The sequence below is a fragment of the Acanthamoeba castellanii genome (genome assembly GCF_000313135.1).
Source record: "Acanthamoeba castellanii str. Neff unplaced genomic scaffold scf7180000084661, whole genome shotgun sequence".
In the NCBI taxonomy this organism is placed as follows: domain Eukaryota; phylum Discosea; order Longamoebia; family Acanthamoebidae; genus Acanthamoeba; species Acanthamoeba castellanii.
The window spans coordinates 109,928-132,123 of record NW_004457242.1 but is presented as its reverse complement, the minus strand read 5'-3'; the positions used below and the strand labels follow the sequence as shown (position 1 = coordinate 132,123).

General features: G+C 60.5%; 7 protein-coding genes across 7 annotated transcripts; 3 read left to right on the top strand and 4 right to left on the bottom strand.

The window, feature by feature from the left end:
* Nucleotides 1-2: 2 nt before the first annotated feature.
* On the bottom strand, nucleotides 3-2,243 carry ACA1_109140 (kelch repeat-containing protein; the record flags this gene model as incomplete). Its single annotated transcript, XM_004332789.1, has 7 exons — nucleotides 3-123; nucleotides 206-386; nucleotides 508-654; nucleotides 746-961; nucleotides 1,040-1,204; nucleotides 1,294-1,455; nucleotides 1,556-2,243. Coding segments are annotated over 7 exons (1,680 nt in total), but the record flags the coding sequence as incomplete, so codon positions are not given.
* A 1,927-nt stretch (nucleotides 2,244-4,170) lies between these two features.
* Nucleotides 4,171-10,181, bottom strand: ACA1_109130 (serine/threonine kinase; the record flags this gene model as incomplete). The annotated part of the gene is made up of 7 exons (XM_004332788.1): nucleotides 4,171-4,411; nucleotides 4,504-4,926; nucleotides 5,019-6,742; nucleotides 6,836-7,141; nucleotides 7,242-7,358; nucleotides 7,454-8,548; nucleotides 8,682-10,181. 7 exons carry the CDS (start codon nucleotides 10,179-10,181, stop codon nucleotides 4,171-4,173), a joined length of 5,406 nt encoding a protein of 1,801 aa, XP_004332836.1.
* A 795-nt stretch (nucleotides 10,182-10,976) lies between these two features.
* ACA1_109120 (uncharacterized protein) lies at nucleotides 10,977-12,782 on the top strand (the record flags this gene model as incomplete). The annotated part of the gene is made up of 1 exon (XM_004332787.1): nucleotides 10,977-12,782. One exon carries the CDS (start codon nucleotides 10,977-10,979, stop codon nucleotides 12,780-12,782), a length of 1,806 nt encoding a protein of 601 aa, XP_004332835.1.
* A 197-nt stretch (nucleotides 12,783-12,979) lies between these two features.
* On the bottom strand, nucleotides 12,980-15,204 carry ACA1_109110 (pyridine nucleotidedisulfide oxidoreductase family protein; the record flags this gene model as incomplete). The annotated part of the gene is made up of 10 exons (XM_004332786.1): nucleotides 12,980-13,076; nucleotides 13,179-13,306; nucleotides 13,414-13,482; nucleotides 13,565-13,693; nucleotides 13,781-13,944; nucleotides 14,022-14,119; nucleotides 14,194-14,387; nucleotides 14,473-14,682; nucleotides 14,808-14,938; nucleotides 15,036-15,204. The coding sequence occupies 10 exons, from the start codon at nucleotides 15,202-15,204 to the stop codon at nucleotides 12,980-12,982; spliced, it is 1,389 nt and encodes a 462-aa protein (XP_004332834.1).
* A 192-nt stretch (nucleotides 15,205-15,396) lies between these two features.
* Nucleotides 15,397-18,090, top strand: ACA1_109100 (sodium symporter, putative; the record flags this gene model as incomplete). The annotated part of the gene is made up of 12 exons (XM_004332785.1): nucleotides 15,397-15,613; nucleotides 15,706-15,900; nucleotides 15,978-16,164; nucleotides 16,238-16,272; nucleotides 16,363-16,456; nucleotides 16,533-16,647; nucleotides 16,723-16,774; nucleotides 16,842-16,939; nucleotides 17,006-17,185; nucleotides 17,267-17,470; nucleotides 17,545-17,706; nucleotides 17,797-18,090. 12 exons carry the CDS (start codon nucleotides 15,397-15,399, stop codon nucleotides 18,088-18,090), a joined length of 1,833 nt encoding a protein of 610 aa, XP_004332833.1.
* Nucleotides 18,091-18,247: 157 nt separating this feature from the next.
* ACA1_109090 (Prokumamolisin, putative) lies at nucleotides 18,248-20,186 on the top strand (the record flags this gene model as incomplete). Its single annotated transcript, XM_004332784.1, has 3 exons — nucleotides 18,248-18,769; nucleotides 18,856-19,009; nucleotides 19,093-20,186. 3 exons carry the CDS (start codon nucleotides 18,248-18,250, stop codon nucleotides 20,184-20,186), a joined length of 1,770 nt encoding a protein of 589 aa, XP_004332832.1.
* Nucleotides 20,187-20,346: 160 nt separating this feature from the next.
* ACA1_109080 (nucleolar RNAassociated protein alpha isoform, putative) lies at nucleotides 20,347-22,154 on the bottom strand (the record flags this gene model as incomplete). The annotated part of the gene is made up of 6 exons (XM_004332783.1): nucleotides 20,347-20,484; nucleotides 20,560-21,004; nucleotides 21,097-21,182; nucleotides 21,259-21,710; nucleotides 21,809-22,022; nucleotides 22,116-22,154. Coding segments are annotated over 6 exons (1,374 nt in total), but the record flags the coding sequence as incomplete, so codon positions are not given.
* Between the last annotated feature and the right edge of the window lie 42 nt (nucleotides 22,155-22,196).

Here is a 22,196-nt window from a genome sequence, read left to right as displayed (position 1 = left end):
AATACACTGCGCATGCCTCCAGGCACGTCGCGGAACTGGTGCAAATTTCTCCAGGCCAACTGGGGAATGGCCTGAACAGCATCCACCCAGAGGGTGTTCTCCAGCGTGATCATCATGTTCCACCTGCACAGTTCATGCCTCACAAAGTGAACATTTCGGACCACCGCGCACGCACCACCGCACACGCAGCGCCTAAACACCATACCGACGACAGGCGCAAGCAGCTTGGCACAGGGAAGTGACATCGTTGCGAAGATAGGAGAAGATGAGAAGCAGCACTTCGTCTGGCACCAGAGCCTCCAGATCTGGTCCACGTTGTTGGGACTTCTTGTTTCTCTTGCCTCCCTTCTTCTTGTCGTTCACCACCTCCGGCTGGGGCAACACCACTGGCCATCGCAGAAGGTAAGCACAGTGGTCAACAACTGCACACACGCACACCGCACACACAACCCGCAACCATTCGCACCACCCCACACCACAACACCACAACACTGGTAGGGAATGTACGGTATTTGGCATCGTCGAAAAACTGGGATTGGCCATCGCGCCCGCCAAACGTGAACAGAGTCAGCTCGTCAATCCACGTCGCCGCATGGAAGACCATGCCGCGCGGTGCTGTCCCGCGCACATCCCACTTCATCCATTTGCCGGTTGCTGTTGGTAATGGGTAAGTTAGGTTAGGTCAAGCAAAGCTTGTTCACACTTGTGCAGCGCGGTGCGGGCGTGGTTGAGCGCAAAAGTATACCGAAGTGGAACTGCCAGATGTCGGAAAAGGACTGTCGCTTGTTGAAGCCGCCCATGACGACCATGTGCTCGCCTTGGGCATCGCACAGTGCCACATGGCCGTACCGCGCCTCTGGTCTTGGTCCCTGCGACGCAGCCTTGCTGCTGCTGTCCTTCTGTTTTGCTGCGTCGCCGGTCGCTTGCTGGGTGCCGCCCAGCTGCTCCCACTTGCATTTTTCTGATTGCGCCCAACAACAAATCAGCACGCAAACTGGCAGCGGATGATACAAGTGAAAGGGAGAGAGGGACACGCAACTGAAGTCAAAGCTCCACAGGTCGGCCATGACGGCATTCTTGTCGCCCTGGCCCCCAAACACGAACATGCGGTCGCGCGTCCTGCTGTACACTGCTGAGTGTTGGAACCGCGGTGCGGGTGCCGGCTTGTTCTTCTTGAACTCGGATCTCTTCCACTCCTTGCTCACTGTACATGCACACAGCGACACGAGTGTGAGTGTCGGCATGCCTTTCGCATTAACGTGCTCACACCCAAGGGGGAGAGATGTCGCGTACCAAAGTGGAAGGACCACAGATCGGAGCAGGTCCACGAATCGCTGTCGAATCCGCCGAACACCCACATCTCGTCATCGCGCACCACCGCGCTGTGGCCGTAGCGCTTCACCGGCAGCCGGTTGGCTTGATCCGCCGGCTTCACCTCCTCCCACGTATTCGCCTCTGAGAAGGTCGTGGTCGTGGTCGTTATTATGGGTCGTCAGTTGGGTTCAGTTCCCAGAGGTGAAAAAGAGCCCTGGTGTTGGGCCAGCAAAGGACGAACCGGGGTCGAACTGCCAGAGGTCGTTGAGGTAGCCGTTGCTCTTGCCGCCGAAGACGAACATCTTGCCGGCCGGCGAGGGCTTTTCTCCTCCCTCCTCCGCTTCCTCCTCCTTGTTGTGGTTATGCTCAGCCTCTTCGCACTTCTGCTTGCCCTTCTTGTCTTTCTTGTCCTTCTTCTCCTTCTTGTCGTTGTGGTTCGGTTCGCCGTTTGACGAGGAAGCGGCCGCCGGGTTGGGCCACACGACGGCCGTGTGGAAGTGGCGCTTGATGGGCATCGTCGCCGCGGCGCCGCCTTGCTGCGCGGGCGGCGCGTCCTCGTCAGGGCCGCCCTCCTGCAGCACGCGCCAGCGCTTGTCGCGCCACGAGAGCGCAAAGACCTCGTTGGAGAACTCGACTTGGTTGGACCCGCCGAAGAGTATCACCGAAGCCGCTGTGCCGGAGCCCTTAGAAGCGGGTGCTCGGATGGTGACGAGGGAGTGGCCGTAGCGAGCCGGCGGCGCGTCGCCGCCAGTGGCCAGTTGGTTCCAATTGGTGCGCCCCTCCCACTCCACCCCTGGTGGTGCCGCGTTTATCACAAATATAAAATCCATAAATGGACTGAAGGAGAAACGTATTATTTCAAAAAAGTTATAGAGAGAGCAGGTACCTCGCTTGCTTTTCGTCGCGTTCTTCTTGCCAAAATGCAGCATCGCGTTGTGAGTGAGGGTGCGAAAGAAACACAGAGACGGCAGCAGGCAAGACTGTGAAATTGTGTCGACCACGTGGTTCGCCGCACTGCTGTTCGGTTGGTGCTGAAGCGCGTTTCACTTCGGCCACCCTTTCAATAAATAAATGGTGTTTTCCCTTCTTTTTCTTTACGTTCGTTCTGCACGACAACTCGACCCCGGTGGTCACTCTCTCTACATTTACAACGAGCCCAGGGCAGCGTGCCAAGCCCGACCAACACGTGTTGGACGAGCACCACAACCCGAGTGGGCTGGCCGTGGACGTCCTTCATCTGGTGAAGTGTGTTCTCCCAAGATGGCCAAAAGGAAAACGTTGGCGCTGCCTCAGCCTCAACTTTTGAATATCTCCACCACCCGAGCAATCGGCCGCCTGCATATGGGACAGTCCTTCATCTGCCGCCCACACTCTGCAGGTGTGTCGTTGGGTAAACACGTGTTAGCATAAGCTAACTCAGATAACCCTAAGAGCAACAAGACCAAGCAAGCGTACCGACACACGAGCACAAATGGCCACACTCGCTGCAGCAGCAAAAGATGCAGCAGGGTCAGTTTCCCCCACAAAGAACAACACACACAAATGCATGAGTGGATGAGAGCGGTAGCGTACAGGAACACGCAGTTGATCTCGCGATCATAGCATATCTTGCACACGTCTGGCTCGGTCTCTTCTTGAGCCGGCTTTTGTGCATCATACGAGGGTTTCTGGTCTTCTTGGCTTCTGTCATGCTCTGGTTTGGGTCGATAGAGAGGCTTTCCCTTCCAACCTGCAGAAGTAAGAGGGATTAGTCCTTTGTCCTTGGCTTCGATCCTCCAGTTTGCCAGTTGAGTGGACATGAACTATAGTTATGGGACGGTGAGTGATCACACACCTTGTGAGCTCATACAGAGCAACACTCGGTCAATTAGATCTGACTTTTCGATGCACCCACTGTCTCCGCACTGCATACGTGAGCACAATTTTTTAGAGGGTTCAGGTTCGGCCCACAGAGCGAGATGTCTATATCTATTCTACGCACCTTCTGGTCGTGAAGAATGGTCTTGAGTTGTCGGATAGGGAGCGAGCGCACATACTCAGCCTCCTCGTTTGTCAACTCTCGTACGCGCGTGAAATCGTAGCCACCACCGCCCACAGATGTGGTTCGTGCCTCGGTCGAAGACCTCGTTGCTTGCGCCGCACTGCTGCTTGTTGAGGGCCTCGCAGAGCCAGCATTTGTGGGGTACTGTTGTGAAGGAGCTGCGTGTGCACTGTTGCTGCGGTCCCGCGCGTGGCTCCTCGTCGGACCAGCATTGCCCGGATAGGCATTCGATGGTTGAGATTGCGCGTGCGGGGTCTGCGGGTGCGAGTTGTGCTGGTCCGATGGGAATAGCCCCGAGAAGAGATCCGAGAGGACATCTTCCGGTGTGCGGGACGATGAAGTGGATGATGGGCGAAATGATGATGACGATGAAGATGACGATGACGAGGAGGACGAGGACGAGGATGAAGGTGCTGCCCCTCGCGGAGGCGTATCGGTGGATGAAGAAGTCGAAGGCCTGGTGCCGGCAGTGGCTTTGACCCTCTCGATGAGGTCGCTCTTCTGCATCCCGTAGAAGGTGTCCGTCCCGTGCATGTTGAGGTAGGCCCTCAGCGTCGGTGTGGACAATGCCTCAACCTCCCGCCACCACTCGTTGCGCACTTTGGGTTGCGGGCCATATAAAAAAGGGAAATAGACCAAGAAATTAAACGGGCGAAATAAATCCGGTGTTGTCCGCTCAGTACAAAGGCTCCGCCCAAGAGGAAGAGGAAGATGCTGCGCAGGGTGGGGTGTTGCTGCCCCTTTTTGGGCCACGCAGAGATTTCTCTTCATGGAACTAAAATTGAGCCAAGAAGAGACTCATACAATTCGTACAATTACACGTCGAAGGGCGACGCCCCGACCAGCTGCTTGAAGAAGCCCACCACGTCCGTGATGGAGGGGCGCTTGTGCGCCTTGGGGTGCCAGCAGCGGGTCATCATCTTCTTGAAGTCCGCTGGGCAGTTGTCAGGGACATCCGGTCGGTTGTTGTCGAGCACGTGCAGGGACACAGCCATGAAGTTGAGGCCCTCGTAGGGTACTCGCCGCGTCAGCACCTCCCACATGATGATACCCAAGCTGTCATATATATGAGAGCGCAGGCAAGAGGAGTGAGTGAGAAACTGGTGTGTGCGTTTTGCCCACTGGTGATTTGGGGGGGGGAGGTTTACCTGTAGATGTCGGCCTTCTCGGTGTACTTCTCGCCGCGGATGATCTCCGGCGCAATCCACGAGGGCGTGCCGCAACGGGTCATCGTGGTGTTGGTCTCCTTGACCCGCGCGAAGCCGAAGTCGGCGATCTTGACCGTCCAAACGCCGTTGGTCTCGTCGACGAGGATGTTGGAGCACTTGAGGTCGCGGTGGATGATGGACGGGGACACGGTGTCGTGCAGGTACTGCAGGCCCTGGGCCGTGTGCAGGAGCATGCGCATCCGATCGTTGAAGCTCAGCTTGACCGACGAGGAGAGGATGTGGCGCAAGTTGCCGTTCTTCATGTACTCGGTGATGATGCACAAGTTGGGCTCGACCACGCAAGCCCCCACGAACGTGATGATGTTGGGGTGGTGCAGGCCTGAGAGAATGCTCATCTCCGACCTGCGTCGTTACAAAAAGAACCAGGCAACGCGTATCAGCAGGGCCGTTGGTTAAGGGTTGATGATCGTTGATGGTTGTTGCTCGCAACGCACCTGAATTCGAGGATATGGCGTTCGTTCATGGTCTGCTTGATGAAGCGCTTGACGGCGATGTCCACGTTCTGCCACTTGCCGCGGTAGACCACGCCGTAGGAACCCGAGCCGAGGGGCTTGTCGTCGTAGACGGTGACCTTGGAGTAGTCGATGATCCAGGGGCACATGTTGGCCGAGTTGAGCCACGTCTCGGCGTCGCCCTCGACCGTGCCGCGACCATGACGCGCGACCTGCACCTGCTGCGAGGAGGATCCGTCGCGCTCGCTGTTCTCGCTGTCATCGGCACCCTCGTTTTCGTAGAATCGGTAGAGCCCGGGCACCTTCATCTCAAACGCCTTGACATCGGCCAGGTCGGAGTCGCGACGCTCGCGGCCGTTGCGATCTTCGCTCGAGCGCACGTCTTCGACGGCAAACGAGCCGGAGGCTCGAGGCGCGGAGATGGGCAGCTCCACCTTGCGGAGGAAGCTGGTCTTGATGGACTTGGCGTCGTCGCGCTTCTTGCCTCCGCTCTGATCGCCGTTGTCCAAGGCCTTGGACTTCTTCTTCTTGACGAGGCCGCTCTCGATGAGCCGGTTGCGGACGTTGGCCGAGATCACGATCTGGCCGGGCTTGGCCACCGAAGCCAGCTTCATGGCAGCTTCGATCGCGGGTCCGCTGTGCTTGAGGCCGGCCTTGCGGATGTCGTTGCCACGCTTGGCGGCGATGCGGCCTACGTGGATGCCGCAGCGCACGCGCGGGCCGCGGAAAATCACGTTCTCCGTGACAGGGTCGATCACCTCCTCGGCCTGCGGCACGGCGAGCAGCTTCTTGGGCCAGGACAGCTCGAGCAGCTCTTTCTGCAGGTCGAAGCACATCATGCACGCCGCCTCGGGGTCGTTGAAGAGCAGGCACATGGAGCCCTCGGAGTTGCCGCGGTCGCCCACCATGGTCTCGTGGCCGTGGTGGCGGACGGCGAGGGCGCGCACGAGTTCGTTGTAGAGCAGCATGGTCTCCACCATGGCCTCCGGGGCTCGCTGCCACAGGACGTGGGCAGAGGTGACATCGAGGAACACGGCTGCGACGTTGTCGTTGCTGAGCATGGCCTCGTTGGTGCCGTAGCGGCCCACCAGGTTGCCGGCCTCGTCGATCTTGACCTTGTACTTGAACGCGGGGATGTGGATGCCCGACTTGGCGTCCAGCTCCATCGAGCCCGAGTTGAGCGAGGCCGACGACGAAAGTGGGTCGCTGTTGGTCGAGGCCAGGGTCGACTGTCCGTCGTGGTTGCGCCGGGCCTGCATGCGCCGGATGTCGGGGTAGGAGGCCATCGACGACGAGGACGACGACGAGCCGCCCGACTTGCTCCCGCCGCCGTAGTCGTTGGTGGACAGCTGGGTCATGATCTCGAGGAAGCTGGGGCGCATGACCGGGTCCTGGTGCCAGCACTGCGTCATCAGGTGCAGGTACTTGAGGTCCTGGTCGTACTCGGGGCTGTTCACATAGCGCCCGTTGAAGGCCTGCGACTGCGACGAAGCCCCGGGGAAGGCCGAGTGGTGCGAGCCGGTGGCCGACGAGAACGACACGTCGTCGAGCAGACCCGTAGGGAGGGCCGACAGGTCGTAGCCCTCGGGTATCGAAGGACGGTAGTTGTTTCGCAGGACCGATACGGCGATGGCCGCGGGTGACATGCCGTCGTACGGCTGCTGCCGCGTGAACGTTTCCCACATCACGATACCATACGAGTAGATCTGTGCGCGCAGATGATCAGCACACAAACGGATCATAACGTGCTGTCGTGTCTTCATCATGTGGCAGTGGCGGCTGCGGTGGTGGCGACGTACATCGGCAAGCACGTAGTCGACTGTGTCGCTCTCGGCGAGGACCTCAGGCGCGGTCCAGTGGATCGTGCCAACGGCGCCAGCGGATCTTGAGTGGGAGCCGTTCCGGAGGAGTTCACCCTTCACCTTGGTGAGGCCGAAGTCGCTCACCTTGAGGTTCCACTTGGAGTCGAGCAGCAGGTTGAGCGACTTGAGGTCGCAATGCACGACGCCCGACGAATGGAGGAAGTGCATGCCCTTGGCCGCCTGGTAGAGCATCTTCGTGCGGAGCAGCGCAGGAATGTCCGGCACGAGTTCGTTGTGCAGCAGCTGTTGAGCGCCAACGCAAAAAAGGAATGCAGGTATTAGGCACACACTTCACAACATAGCTCAATCCATGCGGCGGAAAGAGGGCACACTGGGGACGTACATCAAAGAGCGAGCCCAGGGCCATGTACTCCATGATAATGAACAGGTGCGGAGGCTTCGTGCAGGCCCCCATGAAGAGCACCACGTTGGGATGCCTCAGGCTGGACATGATCGACACCTTAGCACAGGTGGCCCGAGAGGGGTGACACGAATTAGATCTAGTCCAGAGAAAGGGGAAAAACGGCAAGTGCGCAGCTGGATGGCATTGGATACCTCTTCGTGGAAGCTGCGCTCCATCTCCTTGGTCACGCGGCCGTCGATGAGCACCTTGACGGCCACCTGGGTGCCGCGCCACTCGGACTTGTAGACGCTGCCGTAGCCGCCCTGGCCGAGCGGGTCGCCGAGGTCGACCTCGCTGTAGGGGATCTCCCACTCGTCCTTCTTCTTCATGTGCCGCAGCCGCCAGTAGAGGAAGAAGCCCAGGAGGAGGCCCAGCACGATGAGCCCGGCCAGCACGGGCAGGAAGGAGGCCAGCAGCGGGACCACCACGTCGCTACTCGATGAGCTGTCTGAGGAGATGGGGCTCTCGCAGTAGGTGCCCTTCCAGTCGTCGTCGCACACGCACTTGTTGGAGAAGCAGGCGCCGTGGTCGGAGCAGATGGTGCCCTGGGTGATGCAGTAGGCCAGGGCGCTCACGGGCTCGCCGTCGCAGGTGATGTTGGCGATGAAGTTGAGCATGGCCCGCTTGACGGGCGCCGACTGGCCGGCGACGATGAGCTTGTTGGCCTGCGCGATGTTGGCCGCCGTCGGGTCGGTCTGCGTCCAGTAGATCCAGCCCACCAGCTCCTTGGCCTTGGTGCAGTCCACCATGTCGCGCGAGTGCACCGCCAACGCGTTGGTCGAGATCATGGGCCAGCTTCCGTTGCCCGGCGATGAGAGGATGAGCAGGTCGGTGGGCGACGCGGCGTTGGAGATGCCCGCCACGATGCTGCTCCGCGACGGCGTGAGCACCGTGTCGTTGATCTTCATCGAGGCCGGCCGCAGGGTGGCCGACGACAGCGCGGTGAAGGACACGCCCTGGCCGAGAGCGTAAGGCGTGCGCATGGCCGCCGTCGCGTCGTTGAGCGTGGCGCACGGCTTGGTGCGGTTGACCTCGCTCGCCACGGGGTAGACCGGCACGCCGTCGTAGCCGATGTTCTGGGCGAACTCGGGCACGTTCAGGCTCAGCGCCTGGTTGATGGCCTGCGCCGTGACCTGCGCCGTCGTGAAGTAGGTCACGATGATGGGCTGGTTGACCGGCAGCAGGTGCGCGATCTCCTGGTTGAGCGCCAGAATGTCCGGGTGGTCCCACGTCTGGATGCGGTTCATCTGCGGTTCCACACAAAACGAACAAAAACGTTAATTAATATATTAATTAATTAATTTCGCGCAATAAGGTAATTATTAAATTAATTATTAATAAAAAAAGACACCAAAGAAGAAAGAAGAAAGGCAAGTGTACGTAGATATCGGAAACGATTTGGAAGGAGAGGGTGATGCGGTAGTCGGTGTTGATGAGTTCGGGCATGTTGTAGTTGAAGACGAAGGCGTAGGAGACCATGGGCACGGTGATCACGTCGGGCAGCGCGGCCTGCTGGGCGGCCGTGAGCGGCGCGCCCGTCGAGGCAAAGTCCATCGAGTTGTCGCCCATGCTCGCCAGGCCCTCGACCGAGGACGTGGCAAAGTACTTGAGGGTGAAGCCCGACGAGCCGTACTCGGTGGCCCACGAGGTGTAGGTCGGGATGGCCGGGCCCATGCCCAGGAGGAAGGCCGTCGTGAGGGCCTCCTGCCCGTTGCACACCACCTCGGACAGGTGGTCGAGCATGTTCACGCGCTGCCGGCCGCTGAGCACGATGAGGCCCGAGGCCTTGATGAGGGCGATGGCGTTGTCGTTGATCTGGGTCCAGCTCAGGAAGGAGAGCACCTCCTTGATCGTGGCGCAGTCGATCGAGTCCGACGCGCCGCTCGCGGTGTAGTTGTAGGTCACCACCGACGACATGGCCGCCAGCGGCCACGACCCGTTGGCCTGGTTGGTGAGATCGAACACCAGCGAGCCGTCGTACGAGGCCGCCGTCGTCATGGCCTTCGTCACCGCCGTCAGGGCCGCGTCGAGGGTCACCAGCGCGCCGCTCCGGTCCGTCATCTGCGCGTAGGCCAGGCCCGTCCCGTTCTTCTTGTAGTCCGGGTACATCGTGAACACGACCGAGTTCGGGTGGGCCGCCAGCAGGGCCTGCTTGGCCGCCACGCTGCACCCCGAGAACGCGCGCCCGCCCGTCACCGCCGCCAGCCCGCCGAACCCGGCCGCGCCCCGCTGCGCGAACACCGCCGCCATGCCCGGGTCGATGGCCGACAGGTAGTTGGCCAGCACTCCGCCCTCGCCCAGCACGTCGTTGCAGTAGATGATGGTCAGCTCCGACGACGACGCGCCGTTCGAGGTGTTGGGCAGGTTCATGTTGGCGTTGGGCGCCACCACGCCGGCGTCCTCCCAGCTCGTGTAGGTCCCGTTCCACATGCCGGCCACCACCGCCGTGGGCAGGGTGAGCACCGCGCCCGCCACCTTGGGGCTGAACACGGCCGTCGGGTAGGCGGCGACCATGGCCGTGGCCATGACCGGTATCTGCGCGTAGGAGCCGGCGGACCCGGCGTAGAAGCGGCTCACGGTGCTCGAGGTCCCCACGAAGTAGACGCGACCGGCGGGGAGGGCGTTGAGGGTGGTGGTGACGTTGGTGCTGGCCGTGAAGGACACGGAGATGACGTCCTTGGAGTAGAGGTAGGCCGAGCCCAGGCCCGTGTAGACGTCGACCAACGACGCCTCGCCCGATCCGGCCACCGCCAGCGATTGCGCCCCTCGAATCGTCGTACACGAGAGGACGAAGAAGAGGAGCAGACAAACCGCGACGACCAGAGGCACAGCCGTGGCCGGAGAGCCGGAGGGGGCTCGACGTCGTCGGTTGTGCTCCATCTTGTTTTTCCTTCTTTCTCCTCCTTCTCTTCTTTAAAAATTATTTAAGAATTCGCTTCAGCTCACTCAACTAGTTCGGCTTCTTCTCTTGCGTGCTTCCCCTGAGCTCTTGACGTGGTGACGCGACTGTGGGTTGCGGGCAAAACGACTTCGACCTTACCGCAACGTTCCAGACCCACGAGGTGGTTGTCAAGAGTACGACCACACATGAAGAACGAGAGTTACGTGCAACTGCGCAAAGCCCATTGGTTAACAAAATAGCTTAGTCGACAAATACATAAAGTTCACCAATTGCGGATTGGTCGCCGTATCCCCGAGAAAGTGTTCCTCGCTCTTTGGGATCGCGGTACATGGTCTTATCGCGAACCTGATTTCGCTGACAAGTGCGCTCATTGGTCGGCTAAAGTCCGCGCTGATAGAATGTAACTCCCCGGTCGTCGCGATAGCTGGGCCGTTGCACGTCAAAGGGCGCCTAGTGGCCAGGTTTAGGTAAGATCCAACTCGGGAAGCCTTGTTACTGGTCTCGATTGGTCAGCTAATAATATAGCTGCTCTCGGTCGCCTCAACATCCAGACCAGGTCGAGCGCACCGTCCCCTCGCTGCCAGAAATGGGGCGATGAAGGCCTCACAAAACGGCTCTCGCCGCTTCAGTTATTCTCTCAAACCACTTCTGTACCCTAAACTACCTGTACCATACACTACCACCACCACAACTACAACTACTATACTGTAATACCACCCCTGTAAAACCACCACTACCCCACTACTCCTACTTCTATTATTATTATCATTAAGATGAGACAACCCATCGTCTTCCTCTTGGCTTCGTTCCTTGTGCTGCTGGCCGTGTGGCAAGCCGCGGCGGCGCGCAAGGAGAGTTTGCTGCTGACGGCCGAGGAGCCGGGCGGCAACGTGGGCTTCTACTCGGCCGACGGCGACCTGCTGGGCAAGGTCAAGGTGGGCTACCTGCCGCACGAGATCATCGTCACGCGCGACGGCTCGACGGCCTACGTGTCCAACTTCGGCCTGCACGACTATGCGTCGCCGATCGGCTACGCGGGCTACTACGTGTCGGTGATCAACGTCAAGCTCCAGCTCGAGGAGCGCAAGCTCTTCACCTTCCCGGCGGGCGCGGCCTTTGGCAGCGTCCAGCGCGCGCCGCACGGCATCAAGCTGTCGCCCAACGAAAAGGAGCTGTGGGTCAACTGCGAGTTCTTCTCGGCCGACGGCGTGACCGTCACGCCGCAGATGCTCGTGTTCGACCTCACCAGCGACTCGCAGGCGCCCGCCCGCACCTTCACCTTCACCACGGGCACCAACAAGAACCACAACTTCATCTTCTCGCCCAACGGCCAGACCATCTGGCTCCAGAACGGCGCCCAGGGCGTGGCCCCGATGAACCCGGTCACGGGCGCCATCGGCACCCCGTTCCTGCCGGCCGGCCCGGGCAAGGCGGTGAGCGCACGCGGCCTCGTGTTCGCGCCCGACGGCAAGCTGGTCATCTCGGGCGCCGGCGAGTTCCTCATCTACGACGTGAGCACCAACCCGCCGACGCAGGTCAAGCGCTACTTCGCGGCCGACTGGCTGGTGAACCAGTTCCTCTACCCGTCGGTGACCCCCAACGGCAAGTACCTGATCGCCCCGTCCACCAACGGCGAGATCTTCGTCGTCGACTACGCCACCGGCGCCCTAGTCAAGCGCGTGCCCGTGTTCGCGCTCGACCCCGTCATGGTCACCATCTCGAGCGACTCCAAGACCGGCTACGCCACGGCCGCCCGCGGCGGCGCCATCACCAAGATCGACCTCTCCAACACCAAGTTCAAGACCGAGTCCATCGCCACGGGCGTCAACGCCGGCCCCAACGGCCTCGTGATCGTGGACATGCCGCGCGGCGGCATCGAGACCGACCGCGAGGAGTTCCGCGTCGGCGCCGTGCTCTCGCTCTCCGGCGCCGGCCAGCCCAACGGCTACAAGATCAAGTCGGCCCTCGAGATGTGGAAGGAGAGCGTCAACCTGGCCGGCGGCATCCCCCTCTCCAACGGCGACGCCGCCGAGGTGGTGGTCACCTACTACGACGACTTCTCGACCGCCTCGCGCACCAACGGCCTCCTGCTCGACGTGCTCGACGACTGGTCGCCCGACGCCCTCATCGTCGCCGAGACCGGCTTCGCCCCGTCCGCCGCGCTGCTCGACGAGCTCGACGACTCCAAGGTGCCGCTCGTGTCCATCTACCCGCTGGCCACCGCCGCCAAGCGCGACGAAGCCGCCGACGAGGAGCAGCTCGTGCAGCACAGGAGGCAGCTGGCCGCCGGCGCCACCGTGGGCCACGACAGGTGGGTCGACAGCGTCCAGTACTCGAACGACTACGTCAACCGCTTCGCGCGAAATGCCACTGTCATCGACGCCCAGGCCACCATGGCCGCGCTCGCCCTCGAGACGGCCGCCTTCCAGACCGGCAGGATCTCGGGCTCGCGCTACCTCCACGCCGTCCAGGACCTCGACACCACGTTCTTCTTCGGCTCGCTCAAGTTCGACGACGAGACCGGCGCCAACCAGGTTAGCGGCGTGCCTGTCTTCGTCAACAGCCTCATCGATCAGTAAGGCTACTACTACGAGGCCAGATCCGCCCGCGCGCTCCACAACACACGGACAATCAGGCGAAGCCGCGGCCGGAGTGCTCGATGGTCCCCATATTACCATAATAATATTCTATTACATATTATACACAGTCCCCCCTCCACACGTAAGAAGGGCACCTGTTGGGCGAGACGAGCACATTTTGGGTTTGCACGCCGTGGCTAGAGGCCGCGCATGATGCGAAACTCGACGAGGTACTTGACCTTGGAGGCGAGCGATCCCTCGATGTAGACTCGGTCGCCACGTACCAGCATGGCTCTGTCACGGAGAAGCAAAGGAGGAAGTCGGCTGTGGTTAGACTCGCAATGCCTTTGCCTTGGTGGGCGGCGGCGGCAAAAAGGGCAGAGAAGAGAAAGGCACCGTTTGGGGCCGAGCGAGATGATGAGTACTCGGGTGCCAGGGGTGTAGGAGTACATGGCCGCGAAGGGGCACGTTGATTCCATGGCGCGGATGTTCTTGGCCACCACATCAGCGTGCTTCTCCGCGTTCTGAAGTTCGAGATGAACATGCGCGGTCTCTTAGGGCATTGCAGGCGTTCAGAACGAGAACACCTCCTGGCTGTGCCTCCCGAGGCAGAAGAGGAAGAACAACGAACCTGGGCCAGCTTCTCTTCGTTGATGTCCGCAATATCGCCCAAAGCAAATATGTTGGGGTAGTCCACCGTCTGCTCGGGTGGCAAGTTGGTCGCTCAGAGCTAGCGCATCACGGACCTTCAAGGTCAAGGAAGGGAAACGGTTTTGTTTTACCTGCAAGTGCTCGTTCACTTTGATGTGGCCCTTCGGTGTCAAAAGCTCAGCAAAATTGGCCTTCATGAAGTCTGTGTTGGGCACAAAGCCCACACCGCAGTAGGCCACATCGGTCGGGATGCGGTCTCCCTGTCGGATTGTCAAGTTACTTACGCGTTCTTGTATTGGGTCAGGGAACATAGTTGCACTGATTGGACGAGAGATAAAGGTACGTACCTTGTCTGTGACCAGGCAATCCTGGTCGGTGTCGACGACTTTCTGGTCCGCATAGATTCGGACGTTGGGGAACGCCTTGAAGTAGTTCTTGACGCTCGAGTGTGCGCCCTTGCAACATCGCTCCAACATCTTCTTGCCCGAATAGATGATGTTCAATCGCTTCTCTGTGGAGAGTCGCGCAAAGCCGTTGGTTAGACACGCGGATGACGAGGCCACTCACCACAGGGGCCACAGCTTTTACCAGGGAAATAGTGCGCTATCTCGCCTGCTATCTCAATTCCCACCGGGCCGCCTCCGATTACGGTCACGCTGGTCGCCTTTTGCAGAGGCTCGTAGTATCTGAGCGAGCAATCATTACCTCCGGGCTTTTGTCCACAGGCGTAGGGCGGTGGAGGAGAGCGAGGGTAGCGTACGTTTGTAGCGCCGCGGGCACGAGCGGGTCGACCACCAGTATATGCTCGTTACTGGTAACCGGCAAGCGATAGCGGGACCCGGTACAAAGGACCAGGTAGTCGTAGGGCAGGAGGCCGCCCTTCTTCAGCACCACCGCGCTCTCGTGCTTCCTCAAGCCGATCACCTCGTCCACCACCACCTTGCAGTGGAGATACTACGAACAGAGAGGCGACAGCCGTCAACGACCCACAATGCGCGAAGAGTGGGAGCAATGTTGGGGGTGCACGAAGAGTGCATACCGTGGAGTGGCGCGAGGTCACCTTGGAGAGGTGGGCGGTGTCGCACACGCACGAGGGCAGGGAAATGAGGCACACGAAGTGGTCCTTGGAGTCCACCAGGGTGACGTCGAAAGCCGCCTGCAGCTTCTTTGCCACCTTGCTCCCGGCGAAGCCTCCGCCCACGATCACCACCTTCTTCTTCTCCGTGAATCGGTAGAAGTAGTACCCGTCCTATACATACACACACAACACGGCCACCGCGTCCGTCATTACGCCGCAACAGCAAAATACAACAAAGAACCGCGTCGGGTGTCACGTAAGCAGGGGAAAGGCTGCGATGGAGTGGAAGAAGGTACGAGGAAGGGCTTGGTGATGTCCTTGACGTGCTCGAATACGCCCTCGGCGCGAAGGCGCTGGCCGAGCTGCACCGCCTCCTCCCGACTGCGTGCACCCCAGTTCTGCACCAGCCAGTCCACCGCCTCAGAGCCTTGAGGCCAGTCAAGGAAGAAACAAGAAAAGAAGAAGAAGGCATGAGGCGGCCTTGTCGAGCTATACGACGTGCAAAGGGAAAGGGGGGTGCAAACCAACGAAGCAGGCAGGGTAGGTCTTGAGATGGTAGGAACGGTCGCGTACTTCGAACCCGAGCGCTGGGTCGCGCACCGCCCGCATAAGCCCCGAAAGGTTGTCCTCCTCTTCCTCCTGTGTTGCCTCCTTATCGGCATGGCCTTCTTCTACTGCCACTTCGCGCTCCATGGTTTATGTGTTATAACGGCGAAGGAACAGCTAACTTGTTGCCGGCCAAGCCCAGCCGTTTCATCACGCTTGACGCGTCTCTGACAATCTGAGAAAATGATCAGGAAATCCGAAAAAATAAGGAAACTCTGCTCAAGTCGGCGAAAACGAACTTACGGAGACCGGAAGGGCAGTTCGTAGAAGGCAGCGGTCATGCTGGGCTGGGTGGACGTGGCGGTGGTGGTGCTCTACCTGGTGCTGGTGCTGGCCATCGGCCTCGGTGCGCGCTTCTTCCCCGGCAGCAGCAGCAGCAGCAGTAAAGGGGGTGGCAAGGACGTAGCGGAGTATTTCCTGGCCGGACGGAACGTGGCATGGTGGGCGGTCGGCATGTCCCTCTTCTCCTCCAACATCGGCAGCGAGCACTTCGTTGGTTCGCCCCCCCCTCCTCAATTCCCCTTTTTGTTTATTCCTTCTTTGCTTTCTACGCGCGTTCAAGTCGTCCTCACCTGCCGCGGTTACCAGGCTTGGCCGGTTCGGGAGCCGCGAGCGGCCTGGCCGTGGCCCACTTCGAGTACGTCTATGACTCTCCCCATCATGGTCCGGTCGGATCGCTCACACCAGTAAACCTGCGCAGGATCAACTCCGCGGTGTTCGTGTTGCTGCTGGGATGGCTGTTCGTACCGTACTATCTGAGCAGCAAAGTGTTCACCATGCCCGGTATCGCTCTTCTTCCTACACATGTGCGCAGCTTACCTCTGCTCGATCTCGCTTATCTCCTTCCGATCATGTTCTAGAGTATCTTGAGAAGCGGTTCAACAAGTACTGCCGGAGCTGGCTGGCCGCGGTGTGCATGGTGGAGTACGTCATCGCCAAGATATCGGTGTCCCTCTACGCCGGAGCTATAATCTTCAAGGTCGTGCTGGGCGTCTCCAGCCAGTGGGTGAGCGCGGTCTGCATCCTTGTGGCCACCGCTCTCTACACGTACCCCTCTCGTTCTTTCACCATCGCCCCTCTCTTGTTGTGAGGCTCACACTTCACTTTTCCTCATTGCCAGCGTTATCGGTGGCCTGCGCGCCGTCATGTACACCGGTACGACCGCCGCGCCACCTCGTGCCAAGTTCTTGTGGTTCAGCTCCGCTTGTTCATGTATATGACTTGATCTCACTGTTGTCCTCAAAGAGGTACTGCAGACGGTGATCTTGGTCGCCGGAGCCGCGATCTTGCTGGTGATAGGCATGGTCAACGTGGGCGGACTTCCCGGCTTGCGGCAAGAGTGCGTCCACATTGCAATCTCTTCTTTCATCGTGCGCGTTCTTTAACTCACGTAATGGGTGTGTGCCCTATGGTAGGCTGCCCGATTACTACTTTCACATGTTTCGCGGCGCAGACGACCCCAACTTCCCGTGGACGGGCATTCTGCTGGGCTATCCCATCAATGCCATGTGGTACTGGTGTACCGACCAGGTACGATCGTACCCTGTTCCTCACACCTCCATCGCGTTCAAATGTTTGAACTGTATAATTGATAGCGCGCCACAGGTGATTGTGCAACGAGTGCTCGCCGCAGACAACATTGAAAGCGCGCGCAGTGGTACGTCAGATCGACAGGTTGCGCTCGATGGCGGTCTAACAATCATCACGTTCCACACAACCATCAGGAACTATCCTCGCCGGATATCTTAAGCTGTTGCCACTGTTCATGCTGGTGATGCCCGGCATGATCGCACGCGTCCTCTTCCCTCAGGAGATGGCCGAAGTACTTTGACCACTACGAGCTACCACTTGTGATGATGAGCTGGCGCTAATGTTTCTTCACCTCCAGGACAGCAACACGGCCTACCCGCTGCTCGTGGTCAAGCTGATGCCTGTCGGTCTTGCCGGCCTCGTGGTGGCGGCCATGCTAGCGGCGCTGATGTCCTCATTCGCCTCCCTGTTCAACAGCTGCTCCACCATCTTCATGAACGACGTCTACAGAAAATATAGACCACAGTCTTCTGACAAGGTACCCAAGCAGGGCCGCTGTGCTCCATTCCCCGTACAACCATTAACGACGCACCACCTGCACCCCCCCGCATATTGACAGGAGCTGGTGGTTGCGGGCCGCGTGGCCACGCTGGCCATCATGTGCTGCGGACTGCTGTGGATTCCGGTGGTGCCGCATCTGAGCAAGCAGCTCTACGTCTACCTGCAGTCCGTGCAGGGATGCCTCTCCCCGCCGATCGTCGTTGTCTTCGTCTTTGGCATCTTCTCCACCTTCACCAACGGGCAAGGGGCCTTCGCCTGTCTGGTACCACCACCGCAGCGCGAAGCCTCTTGGCGCTTTGCTCTTGTTCAGCCATTCACATGTCTCACTCTCGACAGGTGTTTGGGCACGTGCTGGGCGTGCTGCGTCTGGGCTTGCGGTTGTGGTTCGGCACGGTCGATCCCGGAGACTCGAACTGGATCATGCGACTCGTGGTCTACTCGCACTTCCTGCACTTCATCTTTTTCACCTTCGCCTGCTGTGTGGCCGTCATATTCGGGGTACGTAACCGCACCAACATCGTGATCTTCTCTCCGGTCGGGATCAACCGCAAGTGTGCACAGAGGTGATTCACTCACGCGCCTGTGCAGGTGAGCTGGTTCACGCGCAAGGCGGGTGACGCGCTGACGAAGGAACAGACGAAGCTGGTGTGGAACAAAGATAAGGAAGAGGACATCGTTATCGAGGAGGAGAACGAGCAGTGGGAGGAGAAGCTGGCGGAGGAGGAACGACGCCCTCTCGTGGCCACCACAGACGCCGCACAGGCCAAGATCGGAGGCGGTCAGTGGCAGCGATGGTTCCGCGAGCACCGACGAGAGGTCAAGGTTGGCTTGTCCGTGCTGCTTGTCGTGTGCGTCTACTCGGTCGAGTTTATCTTCCGATAGGTGGTCCGCGCGCCCTATGGTCCGAAAAGACGAAAGCGAAGACGAAGATCGTCGCGCCGACTTGTGCCCATTGGTCCAATGCTTAACTCCGTTCATTTTTCTTTGGCTTGCTGGGCACGCTCTCAGGCCTTTCCTCCACCCCCACCACAGCAGCGCCATGAAGTCCTCCCACCTTGCCGCCGCCGTGCTGGCGGTGGTCTTCGCGCTGCACTGCGCCCTCGCCACCAGGCCCGCCTTCACCACCGTCGAGGCCCCGGCTGCCACGCTCTGCGCCTTCCGCGGTGCCTGCCCTCGCGGCGACTGGGCTCTGCTGAGCCGCTCCGCCGCCGACGAGCTTCACTCCGTCACCATCGCCGTCAAGCTGCGCGCCAACGCTGAGGCCGTGTGCGATGCGCTCCTCATGGAGGTCTCGACGCCCGGCTCGCGCAAGGCCGGCCTGCACTACACCCACGAGCAGGTGGGCCAGCTCCTGAGCGACTTCGAGCACACCCGCACCGTCGAGCAGTGGCTGCGCGCCCACTCGATCGAGCACCAGACCACGGCCAACGGCGACTTCATCCACGTCACCGCCTCCGTGGCCAAGCTCGAGCAGCTCCTCCACGCCCAGTTCCATGAATTCTCCTCCAAGGCCCTCGATTTCACCGTCCGCCGCACCAGCTCCATCTCGCTCCCCGCGAATGTACTTTGCCCCCCCCCCCGGCCGGCTAAAATCGCTCGGATCTGGTGCGATGTGATACTGATTTTGTGATTAATGTACAATGGTAGGTGGCTGCGTCGATCGACTTCATCACCAACACGATCCGCTTCCCCAACATCAAGGCCCACTATGCCATGATGACTCCCAGCGGCGCCCAGCACAGCGCGCGCCAGAGCAGCAGCGGCAACGTAACTCCCCAGACCATCTACCAGTTCTACGGAGGTACGACATGCCGCCTTCACCCCCCCCCCCTTCTTTTCTTCAACCAGAGCTCACCTCCCATCTTCATCTTCACGCGGGTGCAGTGACCAATACCACCGTGACCCGCCCCGTGGGCCAGTCGGTCTTCGAGACGGGCCAGAACTTCTCGCCCTCCGACTTGGCCAGCTTCCAGAAGCAGTACGGCCTGGTGCAGAACCCGGTGAAGACGGTGATCGGCAGCAACGACGGCTGGGTGTGCTACTGGTCGCCCGACAGCTGCGCCGAGGCGAGCCTCGACGTGCAGTACATGATGGCCATGGCCCAGAACGCCCCCACCACCTTCTGGTCGATGGACTCGACGTCGCAGGACCCCTTCTACGACTGGATCATCGCCCTGGCCGGCACGGCCAACCCGCCGCTCGTGCACTCGATCTCCTACGGCTCGATCGCCACCGAGGACTCCAAGACCGACATGACCCGCTTCAACACCGAGACCTGCAAGCTGGGCCTCAAGGGCGTCACCATCACCGTCTCGTCCGGTGATGACGGCGTGGCTAACTACGAGGCCCGCAGCGACTCGTCGCAGTGCGGCTTCAACCCGTCCTTCCCCGCCACGTGCCCCTACGTGACCGCCGTCGGCGCCACCATGGGTCCCGAGTTCGGCCAGCCCGAGGTGGCCTGCACGTCCAACAACGGCGGCCTCATCACCACCGGCGGCGGCTTCTCCGTCTTCTTCCCGCGTCCCTCGTACCAGGACGCCGCCATCAAGCAGTACCTCACCACCGCGCCCAACCTGCCCCCGTCGTCCATGTACAACACGGCCGGCCGCGGCTACCCCGACGTGGCCCTGCTCGGCCACAACTACCAGGTCGTCATCGGCGGCGGCACCTACACCGTGTCCGGCACGTCGGCCTCGTCGCCTGTGTTCGCCGGCTTCGTCACCCTGATCAACAACTACCGCGCCTCGATCGGCAAGGGCCCCGTGGGCTTCATCAACCCGGCCCTCTACCAGTTCGCTGCCCAGAAGAAGCCCGTCTTCAACGACATCACCGTCGGCGAGAACAACTGCTGCGCCGGCAGCCCCGGCTCGCAGGTCTGCTGCCAGTACGGCTTCAACGCCACCGCCGGCTGGGACCCCCTCACCGGCCTCGGCTCCGTCCGCTTCCCCCAGCTCCTCCAGGCCCTCGCCCAGATCTAATGAGCGTAGGACAAGACAACACAATAAAAGCAGTGTTCAGCTGTCCTCGAGCTCTCCGCCACCAACACTCCCCATCGAACACTACAAACAAGTCCCTCACTTGAGTGAGCGCAACGCGTGCTTTATTGGGCGTACACGAGAACTTACGGCAAAGACAAGCTCAGAGGTTGGGCTGGACGTCCCGCACGAGGCCTTCGCCCATGGCGGCAAAGTCGTGCAGCAGCTCGAAGATGTTGGTCACCACCTGCGGCACCTTGCTCTTCGTGTTGGACGCATCCGACGCCTGAATGTTTAGCTTCTGCACCACGCCACGACCGTCAGCACCAGAACTATTCCTCGCTAAGCTACGTCAGCCAGGGGAAAGTTGTCGTACCTTGACCAATGGCGAGTCCGCAGGGAGGAGAGACACGGGCACGGCGAACTCAGTGTGGAGGACCTTGAAGGGCTTGGGCGCGAAGGTGCCGGGCTTCCAGACGACGCCGATCACTCGGCCCTCAAGGGCGTTGTGGAAGAAGAGGGCCAGGTGTCCGAACCGTGCCCTGAGCTCGCTGAGGTAGTTCTCCACCAGATCGAGGCCCACGTAGACCGGCTGCTTGGTCGGCAGCTGCAGGTTCTTGTACTTGCTCGAGGCGCCCCCCTTGGCGCCGACCGCCGACTCGAGGTGGATGAGCACGTCGTACGGCGTCAGCGGCGTCACGAACAGCGCCCGCCACTTGGCCTCGGCGGTGAACGGGTTCTCGACCAGCTCGCGCAGAATGCGGTAGGACTGCTGTGCGTAGGCCACCACTCGCTTGAAGATCAGCGGCGTGGGCGAATGCCTGGCAGACGAGGGAGGACGACCCATCAAAAGAGAAGTGTCAGCATTTCTCACCGCACGCACGCACGCACGCCATATAGAGAGGACTTGTACCGCGTGAGCCTGCCGTATTTGTCGGACGGGGTGGAGATGTAGAGCGCCGTCTCCTTGATCTTGGTGCCGCGCTCCTTGGCCGCTCGCTGATGTGGGCAAGTGGCGAGTCAACACCGATGCGGTGCGGCGCAGGAGAGAGATATAAATAAATAAAATACGAACCTGAAGGCTGCGGAGCCGTTCGTAGGTGGCCTGGATGTGCTGGTGGTCGTCGTAGTCGAATTCGCCGTCGATGTCCACGACAAGGGCCGTCTCCTCCCAGTTGAAGGTGCTCAGCAGGTGCAGGAACCGCAGGAACCCGGCGACGTGGTTGTGCGGCTCCTCGAACGGCCGCGGGTTGGTGTAGGCGTGGGCCACCAACAACTCAATGATCTCCTGCTCGTGTCGTGATGTCGAATCAGCCACCCGCATGAACGGAGGAGGAGAAGGCAGGTGTGTGCAACGTACATCGGCCAGGTAACCGGAGAACATGTGAGAGTGGACCCACAGCTTGGCCAGCCGGGTGGCCATGGGGTAGGAGGTGTGGCGATGGGAGAAGCCGTGCATGCGACCGGCGTGCTGCGCCGCCTGGAGGACACGCTCCGGCAGGGCGGCCTTGTCGTCCACTGCCTCTTCTACAGTCGCGCGATAGAGAGAGAGAGAGAGGAGAGCATCAAACGATAAGTCGCAGGCGCGACCAACACGATGGGGAGAGGAGAGGAAGGCGTCTTACCGGCCTTGGCCATGAGAGCGATCTCCTTCTGCTGGTGGATGAAGAAGCGGAACACGAAGCCCTCCCTCTTCAGCTGCACGTCGACCCACTGGGGCGTGGGGGTGCACACGTGGCCGTGCTTCTTGCGCAGCCCCTCGGCCACCTTGATGTAGAACGCCGCCTTGAGCTTGCGAATGGCGGCCAGGTCATCGGGCCACGCGGCGCTGGGCTCCAGCTGCACAGGAAGAGTTCGATCGATGAATGCGCGGTCAGCCACGCCGCACAGCATCAGAGAGCGGGGCTGGATTGGGGGGGGGAGCGAGCATACCTGAATGGCGACGACGATGGGATCGACGCAGGTCAGTCCCAGGTGGTTGGGCCTGGTCTTGTTGATGGGCTGCTGCGGGTA